The following is a 15,990-nucleotide window of genomic DNA, read 5'->3' on the forward strand; positions in this document are numbered from 1 at the left end:
GCAGGCTACTGGGCAGTGATTGAAGTGTCCAGCAGGGGGCTGGCATTCTCTGTCTGTACTTAGCCCTGGTTCCTCTTCAGAGCCTCAGCTCAGCAGAGCTGCTGTTTGCTGGTTAAGTCAGTGACGTGCACAGCATCCTGCCTATAGGATTTGAGGCTTTCTCTGTGCAGTTTTTTTTCTACCCACTTTAAACCTTCAGGTTCTAAATATCAGGAAAGATAGGAAATGCCGTATGAAAATAGCCGGCCAAAAGTTCTTTGTAAACTGCAGCCAGGGAGACTCAGACTAGAATGGAGGTAGAAAGGGTTGGTACAGAGTGGGTTTAATTCTGAGCCCTTTCTGGCCGAATTTTTGTTGTTGTTTTGTTGTTAACTTACTGAATAGAGACATGTAGTACATTGGTCAAGTGAAGACCCCGGCAGCACCAGCGTCAAAATAGTGCCAGACAGTTCTGAATGCTATAGTGTATATGTACTCTGTTTTTATGAAAGAAGATAAAGAGCCCAGCATAGATTTTTATCCTCATCTTCACCCAACTGCAAAATCAAAGTTAAGCAACAGCATCTAAGAGCACTTTTCAGGTGGGAAAGAATCTAGAGGATGGCTCTAAGTGATTGTTTGCTTTTGAACTTGGAAGTGGACCACTTCTTGCACTGCAACATCTCCAGTCACAGTGCAGATGTCCCCATGAACGACGACTGGTTCCACCCGGGGATCCTGTATGTTATCCCTGCAATCTATGGGGTCATCATTCTGATAGGCCTCATCGGCAACATCACGCTGATCAAGATCTTCTGTACTGTGAAGGCCATGCGAAATGTGCCGAACCTGTTCATCTCCAGTCTGGCGTTGGGAGATCTGCTCCTCTTGGTAACATGTGCTCCCGTGGATGCCAGCAGGTACCTGGCCGACAGATGGCTGTTTGGCAGGATTGGCTGCAAGCTGATCCCCTTTATACAGCTCACCTCGGTGGGGGTGTCTGTCTTCACCCTCACGGCTCTCTCAGCGGACAGGTAAGTTCTGGAGGAAAGTCACATTCTCTCTGAGGGTGATAGATGCCTTGGTAAATGAGCCACCACCGTGGGGCAGACAGAGCTGCTTGCACAAAGGGAAGTTCTACTCACACTCCGATTCCCTCCCAGGAATGTTTTTCTTCTGGAGATTACTTCTCGAGTTTGACATACTGGTTTAAGAAAGAAAAGTCAGTGAGTGGTGGGACAGAAGGGGACAAATGAGAAAAAAAATATTCTGAGCATAAGATTGACGTTCATTTTCAGGAGACAAATCGATTTAGTGTTGCTTTTTCCTAATCTCTCCCTCCCTGCAAAATTAATTGAGTGGTGAGAAGAAAAAAAAAAGTCACACCTAATAGAGTTTACACCCCAGGCAAATGTTTCTTAGGAGCAATTCAACGTCATCAGAGAACAGAAAAGTCTCACTGAATTTCTTCCTCAAAATAGGCTTTCAGAAATAAACAAGAGGAGAAAATAAGCAGCATTTCCTTGAAATTTATTTTCCTCAGACTATTCAACTTTTCTCACAGCTGATTTTGTATTTGGCTCTCTTTGTAACCAGAGAGCTGGTTTTTCTAAGTATCTCTTTAGTGAAATAAGCATGATGTGGATTTTTTTTCTCCTTGAGAAAGCTCCATTCAAGTCTGATTTTGAATTTTAATATCTTTAGTGATGTACTTCCATATACGGTGCCTTTGGGGTTTTTTTTTCAGTGGGGGGAGGGAGTCCAGTGTTTTATTCTGGGAAATACTCATATCTGTGAACTGCATTTCTTGTGTGCACATGTTGCTTTCAAATTCACATGTATTCATTCTTAAAGATTCATCATCAGTCTTTGAACATTTACCAAGCATCTATTCTGTAAACAACTCTTGCTTGAATGAACCAGTCAGGAAATATCTGCAGGTTGTTCACATGTGTGGCTGCATATATCTTACATACCTCTGAGCTCTAGAAATCGGACCCAGTGATGGATAGACTCCAGAAACATCATGGAGCATATGGTCAAATGAAGAAAAACCGGAACATTGAGCCAGAGCCTATACATTTTTATTTTAAAATCCACGGGATGATATGGTGTTAAAGATACACACGCATTTGAGAGTGTACCAGGAAAGACAGAGAAGCAGCTCTTGAAAGTTTATACTCTGAAGAGAATGTCCTACATTTTAATACATATGATAGTGGATTCTCATTTTGTAGAGGAACAAACAGTCCCCAGGTGATCTGGCTTTGTCAAGTAATGGACAAATAAAGATAGTGTTATCAGTATTTGTAGACATGTGTTTAGACTTAGCTGCCTGAAGTACACTGTTCATTTTCAAAGGTGGAAAAATAACAGCCCAGAGACAAGGTTTGCACATCGGACTGGCCAGACAGGGTTTCTCCGTTCCTGCCGCTCACGTCCAGCTTGCTCTAACCTGAGCGTTTGCCCACCAGGTGCTAATGGCCACAGGCAGTTTCACACGTTGATCCAGGGGCAGGCAAACTCCCCAGCCGGCAGAAGGTCTGTCTGTGGCTCATGACCAAGGGCCCAGGGCACCTCGGGATGAGGGCCATTTTCTTGGAAAGAGGAGATTTTGCATTCTGGGTTGGTGGGTGCGGAGGTGTTGGGGGGGGGGGTGGGCAGGGAGAAAAGTGAGGGCGTGGAATGTACAAATGCAGCTGCAGGGAGCTTTTGAAGCAGACCATCGGCAGAAAGGCTCTTTCAAAAGCCGGTTTGCACCCTTTGGCAGCTCTAGTGTGCTCTCAGCAACTTTATAGTTACTGTGTGTCCAAGTTCGGAAATTTCCAATTTCCAAGTTCAGAAATTACTATAAGCTTCTGTGTAACTAACTTTTTGTGCTTTGGTAAAGGCTTGAGAAAGCTGATGGCTCACCTGAATCACAGGTACTGCATCTAACCAATTTCAACAAGAATAAGTATTGAGTGGGGCGCCTGGGTGGCGCAGTCGGTTAAGCGTCCGACTTCAGCCAGGTCACCATCTCGCGGTCCGTGAGTTCGAGCCCCGCGTCAGGCTCCGGGCTGATGGCTCGGAGCCTGGAGCCTGTTTCCGATTCTGTGTCTCCCTCTCTCTCTGCCCCTCCCCCGTTCATGCTCTGTCTCTCTCTGTCCCAAAAATAAATAAACATTGAAAAAAAAAATTAAAAAAAAAAAAAAAAAAAAAAAGAATAAGTATTGAGCTAGTTAAATAATATAAAACTATACTTGTCTATCTCGTTTTAAAAAGCTATTGGATGGAGTCTTATAATAACGTCATGAGGTTGGCAGGGCAAACACACACACACAATCTCTATTTTTTCTCAACAAGGTATGATCTATATACAGTAAAGTGAACAAGTGTATAGCTCAGTGTATTTGCACTGTCTTCATAGCAACGTAACCACCACCCGGCTGGAGATATAGAATATCTGGCACCCCAGGAGTTTCTTTTCTGTCTCTTTCCAGTTAATACCCACCCCCGGAGAGAGGCAATCACTATTCTGAGTTCAGTTAACATAGATTATTTTTGCCGGTTCGTTAATCTCATATAAATAGAATCATACTTCTTATGCTTCTCATGTCTGTGAGAGTCATCTATGTTGGTGCACATAGCAATGGTTTGTTCTTTTTAATTCTTGTGTGGTATTCCACCGTATGAATATATCTCGGTTTGTGTATCCATTCTAATACTGATGGACATTGGGTTGTTTCCAGTTGGGGGCTGCTAATAGCCTACTCTGGATATTCTTATTCATGCCTTTTGGGGTACATGTGTGTTTCTTTCTCTTGGGTCTCAGCCTGGGAATGGAGTCACTGGATCACTGGTGGCATATATTTAGTAGATATCATCAAAGAGTTTTCTAAAGTGCTAGTCTGTATTTGACAGGTTGGTAAAAGGATGAACCAGAGGACCCTCCACACTGGATGATCATCACCAATCATTGGAGAGCTCAAAAAACATACAGCTTCTTGGCTGCTACCCTAAATCTACTGAATCAGGGTTTCTGAGGTGTGAATGGGCATAGTGATAATCGTCCGTCCCTGCCCCCTGTAAGCTCACCAGCAGTGCCAGCGCTCGTTCCAATCTCCCTTCTACAGTCCTCCCTTCCCCCAGGCAAACTGGAATCTTTGTTAATATGAAAGGAATAACAGTTTTCTGGAAAAGTTGATACTGCTGCCACTGTGTCAAAGGCAGACTTCAAGGCAGTCCCAGAAACCAGAATTCTGGGTTTCACACAGCTGACCATTTGCAGATTTGCATTCAGGCCCCTTTACTTTTGGTCCCTGCCCTACCTCTCCTTTCATGGTTTTCTCCCCTTACACATGCACCTGGTGGTTAAACTGACGAGTTCCTGGCTCTGCTTCCTTGCTTATGCTTTTGTGCACATTCTCCAGAATGCTTTCTCCTTTCCTACATAGAAGATTCTACTCCCCGTGTGATGTATGGGCTGGGAATGGGTGTCAACAGTCCTGCCTTTTAGGCTTTTTGCTGCCATTACTGCCCATTTCAGGGAGTCGGACCAAGTCACTAACACTCTGACCTTAGTTGAATCATCTGTAAAGTAATAGAGTTGAGCTAGATTATTTCTAAGGTCTCTCCAAAGTTTTTCAATTCTGTCATCTTGCCTATCATTTGGAATTTGGCAAGCTTCCCCCTTAAAGCCCTAAGTGGGACCATTCTAGCCCAAAGTTCCTGACCCTACTGTAAACACAAAGTTCATTATCTGAGACATGAACTATCTTGTGACTTCTTTCATCTTCCTCTTTTGAAGTATTTCACTCATTTGTCTTTTTTTAGCCTCTTATATATTCATTGCTTTAACTTTTCAAGTAGATTATTAAGGATGCTGAGGGCAGAGATTTCTTACACATCCTTATATCTTCCACAGTACCTCACATGGTTCTTTGCACCAAATGTATGATCAGTAACTATTGGTTAATTAAAATTATGGTTAATTAATGCACACTTTTCTTCTCATTCTTATTATTCTTGTCTTTTGGAATTCATCTGAAAGCATACTCCTTAAAATGTTTAAAAACACGGTCACCGGCTTCTTACCTCTTCCTCTCTACTAAGCTGTCATTGTTTGAGTAAATGAGAGAAAAACCTTTCTTTCTGATTCTATAAATAGATTTGGGGGATGAAGAGATGGGTGGATGGATGGACACATGAACAGACAGGTGAATGGCTGAGTGGATGGGCAGATGGATGGACAGTGGTTGGATGGATGGATGTATTTTTCTGCATACTGCTCTTTCCTATCAGATGCCCATTTCTGTACTAGGCACGTCAGTATTATGTACATGGAATTTAAGACCTGAATTGGACCCTCAACAGGAGAAGGATGAGGAGAGTTCGTGTTTTCTTTTCCAGTAAATGTAAAGTTTAAAGCTATATTTAATGTTGACAGCATATAATGCCCACGTTATATTGTGCCTGCTTCAGTATTATTTTTCAGTGCTATTTCTGCTAGAATGGAGCTGGCAGAATGAATCCTAAGGGTAGATGTATACAGGAGTTCCAGTGTAATTGTGATCCTTCTTTGATCCCATGGAAAAGACCGTTCATAAGTTTTCCCCTCCCTTGTGATTTGGAATGTGGAAAGAAACAGGGAAGTGTTGCATTTATGCAAACGTCTTGAAGTACAGATTCTTCGCATTCATTGCAAGGAATTTATGAGATAATGTAGTTTTCAACCTTTCCTGATATCTCAAGTCACATGGTTGAACATGTTAGCCACTAATCACAGTGGTTATTCAAATTTAAATCTAGGGGCGCCTGGGTGGCGCAGTCGGTCAAGCGTCCGACTTCAGCCAGGTCACGATCTCACGGTCCGTGAATTCGAGCCCTGCGTCGGGCTCTGGGCTGATGGCTCAGAGCCTGGAGCCTGTTTCCGATTCTGTGTCTCCCTCTCTCTCTGCCCCTCGCCCGTTCATGCTCTGTCTCTCTCTGTCCCAAAAATAAATAAACGTTGAAAAATAAAAAAATTAAAATAAATAAATAAATTTAAATCTAATTTAAATAAAACTAAAAATTCAGCTCCCTAGTCACACCAGCCACGTGTGACAGGCTCAGTAGCCACATGTGACTCTACTGGACAGTGCAGATACAGAACATTTCCATCACTGCAGAAAGTTCTTTTGGAAAGAAGAGAGTTTGCTCTATGTCTTGGGGTCCAAATCTCCTTTCCAAGATCCATGCTAGCTGATCTCTCTCATTGAGAGTATCAGGGATTCCTCAGATGGGCAATTATCAAATGCCTCCTAGCTAGCTTACTAGCTCCTCTAGTAAGAGGACACTAACCACAGCTTGGGTGATGGGGTGATGTTTGAGCAGCAACAAGTAGAAGTCATCTTGAAGTTCAAACCCTTGTTTGACAGAGACCGAAAGATGGAATTTGACCTTGTCACAACAGGTTCAGAGTACAGACTATAATCCTGGCTTTCCTCGTTCTAAGTCCCAGTTCCTTCGGGGAAAATGGAACCTTTTCTTCAGAAACCATCAAAACACAGAGTCTGATTCCATTTCCCTTCCCTGGACAGCGGGAGCTACTGATCTCAAACCCTACTATTCTGAGGGAAGATAACCTGAGTGACTCCACGGTGGTGCCCTTCTAAGGGGATCCAAACGCTCCACTAATGTTCTAGAGGCCCAGCCTCATGGATTCCAGGGACATTGGCCTTTTTTTGCACAAGAGAAGAAAATTTAATTTCTTGCAAAGCATCTTTTCCAGAAAGTCCCTCTGTTGGGGTTTACATGAGCCAGCAGTCCATAACTTCTCCACAGTATGACTTTTCTGAAGCATACACTGCCTCTCTGGAAAGGAGACTCAACTTGTGTGTTCCCACAGTGACAGATCTGTGGCGTCTCCTGGCAGACTCTGGAGTGCCCGGGGCAGATGCAAGGCTCTTTGAACTGGAGTGCTGCAGATAGAAGGGCAAAAAAGAATTTTGACCTTGTCTCTTACATGTTATCTTTTAAAGTGTTAGACTTTTATGCGATTAATTATTATTTCTGGCAACTCAATATGAATGGAGGCAAAAAAAAAAAAAAAAAAAAGAAAAAAAAAAGCACAAACTTGATCATGAAACATACTGCATAGCCTGAAAGGGCTTCCTGGTGAGGTTTTTTGAACTGTACTTGTCAATAACATCCTTTGAAAATAGACTAAATTAGCATTTTTGCACTTGTAAACCCTCCTGGTATGTAGGGTTTGCATAAATTCTCTCTTATTTAAAACACGTTTTGCAGAATAAAAGAAAAAAATTTCTCCATTCCTCTCTTTCTATCTCCCCGTAATGGAACAAGGGATTTTGTTTACTACAGTCAACTTTGAAATTCTGCTGATTAGTATCTGATATTTGCTGCTACTTGAAAAGATCAGATTTGCCTAGGAACCTCTAAGAGGCTGCTGGTTCATTTTACACATTAAACATCAGTTTCTATAGGAGGTCTTCATTGGTCACTCAGTCTAAGGAATGACCAATGCTATTCCATCATCCGGTTTCTTTTTTGGGGTTGACTGAGGTGTAACTCACAAACAGTAAACTTTTAGGTGTACATTTCTCTGAATTTTGACAAACTTACACACCACCAGCACTACAGTCTAGATGTAGAACATTTCCATCACACCCAGATACTCTCCTGTATCTGTGTGGTCTACCCCCTTCCTTCCTCCACCCTCAGCTCCTGGAAATGACTGATCTTTTCCAAAATATCATATAAATGACATTATACAGTGTATAGTTGTTTAAGTCTGGCTTCTTGCAACTCATGTTGTTGCATGTATCAGTAGCTCATCCCTTTTTTTTTTAAGTTTATTTATTTTGAGAGAGAGAGAGAGCAGGAGACAGAGAGAGAGAGAGAGAGAGAGAATCCCAAGTAGGCTCTGTGATGTCAGTGTGGAGGCTGACATGGGCTTGAACCCATGAACTGTGAGATCATGACCTAAGCTGAAACCAAGAGTCAGACACTCAACAGACTGGGCCACCCAGGCACCCCCATTCCTTTTTATTGCTGAGGTAGTATTAAACTGCATGGATATACCACAGTTTGTTTATCCCTTCTTCAGTCAATGGGCATTAGGATTGTTTTCAGTTTTGGGTGATTATGAATTGAGGTATGTCTTCATTTCTCTTAGGTAAATATCATCCAGTATTATTTTCTTGAGAATTATTTTGTTCATTTATTTGCTTACTTGTTTATTGTCTATCTTCTACCACTAGAAATATAACCCCCCACACAAAATGGGAGGCTATCTCATTCACTGGCATATTCTCTGATACTAAAACAGTCCCTAACCTGTAGTAGATGCTTGATAAGTGTTTGTTGAATACCTGAGTGGATGGAAAATGAAGGAAGGAATAAAGAAATGAATGAATTCTGGTAGGTCTTACTCAGAGAACCAGAAATGCTGGATTATGGTTTGTGAATCATGTTCATTCCCTTTGATGGTTAACAAATGACTGCAGTAGAATAGTTATTCTAACTCTAGATGACAAGACCTTATCCAGGTTTTATGGGAACTGTTTGGAGGATGGTTTTTAAGAAAAAACAAGTAAAATTATGAACAAAAAGTTAAGTAGAGCAGTGAATGTTTGAAAATATTTAGAAACATGTTAGATTTGGAAATCACAGTGTTACAAATTTAAATAAGTTGATAAACTCAACAAACATCACAAAATCCAGAAAACATATCTATTAATTAACTGCCTGATACATGTCCATCACACTTCTTTTCTCAGATATTTTGACTTCATCCTCATTTGTCTCCTTTTAAAATCACAATGGTTTGGTGATATTCTTTCCTTTTTTTTTTTTTTTTAAGTCTGTTTATCTATTTTGAGAGAGAGAGAGCATGCACACATGAGCAGGGAAATGGCAGAGAGAGAGGGAGAGAATCCCAAGCAGGCCCCATGTTGTCAGCACAGAGCTCCACCTGGGGCTCAATCCCACGAACCGTGAGATCATCACCTGAGCTGAAACCAACGAGTTGGACACTTAACTGACTGATCCACCCAGGCGCCCCAGTGATAATCTTTTCTATAGAGAAATTAGAAAGACAAGTCAGACTTGTCACATGGTTGATTAAAATTGACTTTTTAAAAAAAATTTTTTGTAATGTTTTTATTTTATTTTTGAGAGAGAGAGCACTAGCTGTGTAAGGGCAGAGAGAGAGGGAGACACAGAATCCAAAGCAGGCTCCAGGCTCTGAGCTGTCAGCACAGAGCCCGACGCGGGGCTCAAGCTCACGAACTGCGAGATCATGACCTGAGCCGAAGTTGTCCACTCAACTGACTGAGCCACCCAGGCGCCCTGTAAAATTGACTTACTATTAATGAGAGGTTAGAAAAGTTTCTGGGTGCCTCGGTGGCTCAGTCAGTTGAGCATCTGACTCTTGATTTTGGTTCAGGTCATGATTTCATGGTTTGTGGGTTTAAGCCCCACAGTGGGCTCTGCGCTGACCCTGCGGAGCCTGCTCGGGATTCTTGCTCTCCTTCTCTCTCTGCCCCTCTCCCCTTTTCTCAAAATAAATAAGCAAACATTAAAAAAAGATAAAAGTTTATTTCAGCTCCATAACTCATTACTGGTTATGTCATGTATGTTTAGATTATTATAAAATGTTTAAAACTATTTGAGAAAGCCAGTATCAAATTTCTTTCCTATATGGGCCATACAATTTCACAGTATTTAAAGTTTTGTGCCTTGAGTAATCTTATAATACTCATTTAATTGATGATCCCCATTAACCTATTTGCCATGGATGCCTTTGTATTATGTTTTAAATTTTCTTCATCCATGTTGGTATTTTGTGGGTATGCATAACATGTGTGACTTTAAACAAATGTCTTTGCTCTTTGTAATTTGGCTACAGGTTTCTGTTCTATGAACACAGACACTCTGATAAATTTGACTTTGCTGATGTATCAGGATTTAAATCTACCTTGTTATTTGTTTTTTATTGGTCTCACCTGTTTCATTATCCTTTTTCCCTTCTTGCCTTCTTTTAAATTAATGAAATATTTTAATTATTCTACCCCTCCCCATAAGTTGAATTATATAAACTCTTCTTAGCATTCTTTTAGGAGCTACCCTACAGTTTACAACATGTATCCTTGACTTATTCGAATTTGCTATAAATTAGTACTTTCCCACTTCCTGGAGAATTCAGGGATTGCAACCCAGGGACACTTTATTTTAATTCCCTCCTGCCTTTTTGGGGGGGGGAGGGGAGGGACTATTTCTATTTTATATTTTAATTCTCTTTGTATTTTAAAACCCACAACTCATTATGTTTACTGTTTTACATACTTTTTGTTAGTTTTTTTACATTTACTTACATATTTATCTTTAAATTTAAATTTATTCCTATATTTACCTTTTCTGTTGCTATTTCTTCCTGCATCTCTGTGACTTCATCTGAGATCATTTTACTTCGGTCCAAAGAATGCCTTTCAATGTTTCACTCAGTGTTAAGTCTAATGGGGATACATTTTCTACTTTTGTGTGTGAAAATGCCTTTATTTGATGTAATCTGGGGAGGATATTTTCACCGGGCATAGAATTCTAAGCTGGCAGTTCTCTTTCACACTTTGAAGTTGCCATTTATTGTATTCTGATTTCTACTGTGATGACAGATGTCAGTTTTGTTGTTGCTTTTCAAAATTATTGATTTTTCTTTGATTTTAAGATTTTTTCCCGTATCTTTGGTTTTCAGCAGCATTGCTGTGATGCACTTAAGTGGTTTTCTTTGTATTTTTCCTGCTTGAGATTCATAGCTTTACTTAAATCTGTGGCTTGAAGTTTTAGCCAGTTTTGTAAAGTTCTCAACCATTACAACTTCAAATATTGCTTCTGTCTCATTCTCTTTTTCCTCTCCTTTTTTATGCTGTCTTCATATAAATAGGATACTGTAGGTTAACTTCAAGCTTTTCAAGTTTTCTTCCTCCTTTGGTTGTTTTTGCTTTTATTGAGGCAGAAAATTTCATACTAGGGTCAGGCCTCAGTTACTGGGAACTATTTTAATCACATTTTCGTTTCACCGTCTCACCATGTCCCATAAATTTCCTTCTCCTTTTTCCTTATTTTCCAGCCTTTTTTCTCACTGTACTTCAGTCTGGCCATTTTCAGCTCACAAATCCTCTCTTCAGCTGTGTCTAGTCTGCTTCTGAAGCTCCCATTTAATTATTAACTTCAGTTTGGGTATATTGCAATTCTAGAATTTCCATTTTAATTTCTTGAATTAGTCCCAGTATATTTTGAAATCCCTCTCTGGTAACTCTAGAAGCCTGTTTCTATTATTGATTTTCTTCTCCTGTGTTTTGGCCATCTTGTTTTGCCTCCTGGTATATGAGGCAATTTTGTTTGACTACCTGATTTTGTATATAATGAATTGTAAATAATTTGAGGCTCTGGATGTTATTATCATCCAGAAAAGATTAGCTCTTGCTTCTTGCAGGCAGTTAGGTGGCAGTATACCTGACCCAACTGGGGACCATGCAGATTGGAGGCAGAGCTTTGGTCTTTGTGAGAATTGGTTCATCCCTCCTCCTGGGGTCTACCCCTTTGGGAATCTGAACTGAAAGCCTGGGGTGTTTACCTGGCCTCCTCTCCTTGGTGGCCCTTGTACTCCATTTATTGACCTCCTTCCTTCTAAAACTGCTGGAAGCTCCACTCAGCTTTATGTCTCTGCTGCTGATTGAAACTTAACAAATGCTTTAAGGGGAAAATGATGCTGAACAATAGCTTCATTCCTTTACCCTCCTCTCCAGGATTTTGGCCCCTTGAATCCTTACTGCCTTGGTATTTCTCTGATGTTTTCAAAGAGATTTTCTAACTTTTATGTTAGGAGAGTTGCTCAGCAACAAGCTAGTCTGCTGTTATCAGAGGTGGAAAATCCCATACCACCTCTCTTAAAGACCTGGTCTGCTGCCCTCAAAACTCTCCATATCCCAGTTCCTCTAAAGAAGAGTACAGAACTCCCTAGCCAGACCTGTAGGATCAGCATTCGTAGCCTCAAATTAACTCAGCAATTTAGATTCAGAGAAGTGAGCTCTGGCTAACTTCAAAGTGAGTAAGTGAGGAGTCTCAGCTGAGGCCTGCAGCAGTGGGCCCTGCCAAATATTGTAGGGACATCAAAGCCTCTGGGATCTTTCAACCAAGCCAGGACTCTTAGCCCCAATATGCGGGAGCTAGAGCCAACATTTAGTTATGCAGTGATTGAGAACAGCTAAAATTTCGTGGGAAGGCAAGAGCCAAAATGTTCCTAGGTACATTTCTTTAAACTTCACTTCTTTATTACTTTTTCTTTTTCTTTCTTTTTTTCTTTTCTTCTTCTTCTTTTTTTTTTTTTTTCTTTTTTGGTATTGTACGCAGACCAATTGGCCAGTGGTAATAGGAAAGAGGTAGGGAGAAAATGCGAAGTGCAGCACATAAAGACATTTATTTCCAGTGTGAGAAGAACTTATTGTGACAATAATAATATGTCCATGTGACTCACTTATTTCTTTATGTTGTGTACATATAAATAGAGTAACTACAGGTTAACTTCAAGCTTTTCACGATTTCTTTTTTTCCCATTGGTGGTGTTCTTTGTTTGTTTTGTGTTGTTTTGTTTGATTATCAGGCAGTTTCATACCAGGGTCAGGCCTCTGTTATGAGAAATACGTTAAACACACAAAAAACAATACAAAATTGATGTAAAAACAAAATTACGGTTGTTTCTCCATGACAGCATATGGGAAATGCTTATTTCTTTCGAAAGAAATGGCAATCAAAACAGATTTTTAAGAATTTCATTATTTTCTTTTCCCTTTCCATGTTAAATGATTGGCAACACCACAGGAGAACAGAAAAATCAGAATTTGGCATCTTTTCTTTCCTAGCTTGTCAGCAGAGGTGAAATTAAAGGTTAAAATGATGGTTTGAGGAAAACATGTCATATGGGATGAAGAGAAGTGTAGTAAACATTTAGTTTTAAGCATCCTTTACTGGTGCTTTAAAAAGACCTGAGACTCTGAAGTGCTATCGTCAAGTATAACTAACTTGGGGATCCAGAGACCCAGGTTCTAGTCTTGGTTCTCAGCTAACCAACCATGGGACCTCTGTGGGCACTAGTTTCCTCTTCCATATGTGAAGGAAATGGGACTTGATGACTCCTAAGTTTTCTATTCCATAATTATATAGAAAACAGCTTCGTCCTTAAACATGTACTCATATGTCTGACCATGATAAAAGCACTTCATAGACTGACCCAGCATCGTCTATTCTGAGAGTGCCTCACAAAGGGGAATGTAATAGGTAAATATCATTCTATTGTTCTTTGAGGGCTTTACCTGAGTATAGCCTGCTTCCCCAACCAGAATTTTAAATCCTTAATGGTCACGGACTTTTATATCCATAGTGTCAGGCAGAGCCTGAGATACTAAATTTGTACTTACCTTGCTGATAAGGTCACTAAGCATCCTAAACAATGAGTGTTTGATACTGGAAAACCAACAGCAAAGGTCAGTGGCCTATTGTCTTCATTATCACAAATTAATAAGCCTAACAGGCAGAGTGCCATGCGAAATGGAAGACAGGCTCTCTCCTCCATTTAAAGAAGGAACCAACAATTTTGGTATGAACAGGCAAGAGAACAACAGAATGCTAGCCATGTTCACACATTCAGTGCACATAGGCCAGGTGCCAGTAAACATTTTTTTTTTTGTCAAGGGCCAGATAATATTTTCAGCTTTGTGGGCCATAAGGTCTCTGTTGGAACCACTCAACCGGCCATTATAGCATGAAAGCAGCCATAGGTATTATGTAAGTAAATGGGCATAGCTGTGTTCCAGTAAAAACCTATTTATTGACACTGAAATTTGAATTTCATGTACTTTTCACATGTCACAAAATGTGATTCTTCTTTCTTTTTCAAGTGTATTTATTTATTTTGAGAGAGAGAGAGACAGAGAGAGAGCAGGTGGTGGAGGGGCAGAGAGAGAGGGGCAGAGACAATCTCAAGCAGGCTCCGCACAGGTAGCACAGATGTGGGGCTCAAAATCACCAACTGTGAGATCCTGACCTGAGCTGAAACCAAGAGTGGGATGCTCAACCAACTGAGCTACTCACTCACTCCTGATTTTTCTTTTGATTTTTTCCCCAACCGTTTAAAATATAAAAACTAGGGCGCCTGGGTGGCTCAGTCAGTTAAGTGTCCAAATCTTGGTTTCGGCTCGGGTCAGGATCTCACAGTTCGTGAGATCAAGCCCTGCATTGGGCTCCGCACTGACAGGGCAAAGCCCGCTTGGGGTTCTCTTTCTCTCTCTCTCTCTCTCTCTCCCCCCCACCCCCCGCTCCTCCCCTGCTCACGTGCTCTATCAAAATAAATAAACTTTATAAATAAAATGTAAAAAGTATGCTTAGCTCATGGACCGTATGAAAACAAGCAAGCAGAGGGACAGATGTGGGCAGTAGATCCTTAGTTTGATGTCCCTGACGTAGAAGTGTGTGGGTGTTTGCTGAGGCAGTCACTCAGCAGTGGGTGTTTACTATTTTTTTTTACTTGAGTAGAGTTGGCACACAATGTTACCTTAGTTTCAGGTGTACAGCTTACTGATTTGACAAGTTTAAACATTATGCTGTGTTCACCACAAGTACAGCTACCCTCTGTCCCATTACGTCACTATTACAATATCAAAGCAGGACCTAGGGGAATCCATGACCCCTGTCCAGTCAGCCAGGACAGATTTCCAAGGGGATTTAATCAAGACAATATAATAAGAATCAGACAGCTGTGTGGTGCTTTAAAGTATGAGGCATTGTCATATCATGCACATTTGCTTTCAGATCAAAAATTGATCAAGATATGTGGTCAAACCAACCACATATCTTTAAGATATGTGTCTTTTCCAGTGTGCCCTGGGTCCTCTGTGATACTAACAGTTGTGTAAATGAAGAAAATGAGAGAGTTTAAAATCAAGGCTGAGCTGGATTCCAGCTCACATGGATAGTGGGCATGGGGGCAGAGGCTTCCCGCTGCTCACGGGGGAGTAAAGATGTGACCAGGCTCTGCTCTTCTCCCTACCTCCTCCGAATGTTTCACCGTCGCGCCTGGTGCTGCCTCCTCTAAGGTCTTTTCATGTAAGCAAGTGACTTCATGTTAAGCAAGTCCCTTTAAAAGTATTCAAAAGGGGAATTGTGCTCAGGGAGAATCATCTCCTCAGTACCTCCAGCAACTCTTCTGGGCTTGAAATGGTTAGAGAAATAGGAAGTGTTTGGGCCATAAGAGATCTCTTGGGAAAAGGCTGTTAGCACTTTTCTACTAAAATGTTTAACTGAAAAAAGTCATTCAAATGAACTGTCTAGACCACCTTCCTTGATGATATCTTTGCTGACTCAAAGCAAACTTTTTCAGTTGATTCTTAAGATGCCCCCAAAGTTGCATGGTGACAAACTTACAAATTTTTCTTCCCTCCTTCCGTCCCTCCCCCCTCCTTTTGCCTTCCTTCCTTCTGCTTGTTGTGGAAAAATATACATAAAATTTACTACTTTGATCATTTTGAAGTGTACAGTTCTGTGACATTAAGTACATTCACATGGTAGTGTGACCTTCACCACCATCCATCCCCAGAATTTGTTTCATCTTCCCAATCTGGAACTCCCTACCTATTAAACAGCAACTGTCCTCCCTCCCTCCCTTCCTTCTTTCTTTCATTGTATTTTTTTCTCTTTCTTTTAATTTTTGAAGGTCACATTTAGTGGAGCACTAGTCATAGTGAAGACAAATTCAAAAGCATTGAATTTGAAAAGATGTCTGAGGGGCACCTGGGTGGCTCAGTCAGTAAGCTTCTGACTTCAGCTCCGGTCATGATCTCACGGTTTGTGAGTTCGAGCCCTGCATTGGACTCTGCACTGACAGCTCAGAGCCTGGAGTCTGCTTTGGATTCTGTGTCTCCCTCTCTCTCTGCCCTTCCCCCACTCACACTCTGTCTCTCTCTCAAAATAAAATAA

At 41.0% G+C, this 15,990-nt stretch overlaps 1 protein-coding gene across 2 annotated transcripts in view; it reads left to right on the plus strand.

Moving 5' to 3' along the window:
- Positions 1–212: 212 nt before the first annotated feature.
- The window catches only part of GRPR (gastrin releasing peptide receptor), a 33,758-nt gene continuing 17,980 nt past the window's right edge, over positions 213–15,990 (plus strand). For both annotated transcript variants that reach the window (XM_030305394.2, XM_030305395.1), the window contains exon 1: positions 213–1,013. In XM_030305394.2, coding sequence (XP_030161254.1) covers positions 601–1,013 — 413 coding nt within the window. In that variant the 5' untranslated portion in view covers positions 213–600. The remainder of the gene's footprint in view (positions 1,014–15,990) is intronic.

Source organism: Lynx canadensis, chromosome X, assembly GCF_007474595.2.
Source record: "Lynx canadensis isolate LIC74 chromosome X, mLynCan4.pri.v2, whole genome shotgun sequence".
Taxonomy (NCBI): domain Eukaryota; kingdom Metazoa; phylum Chordata; class Mammalia; order Carnivora; family Felidae; genus Lynx; species Lynx canadensis.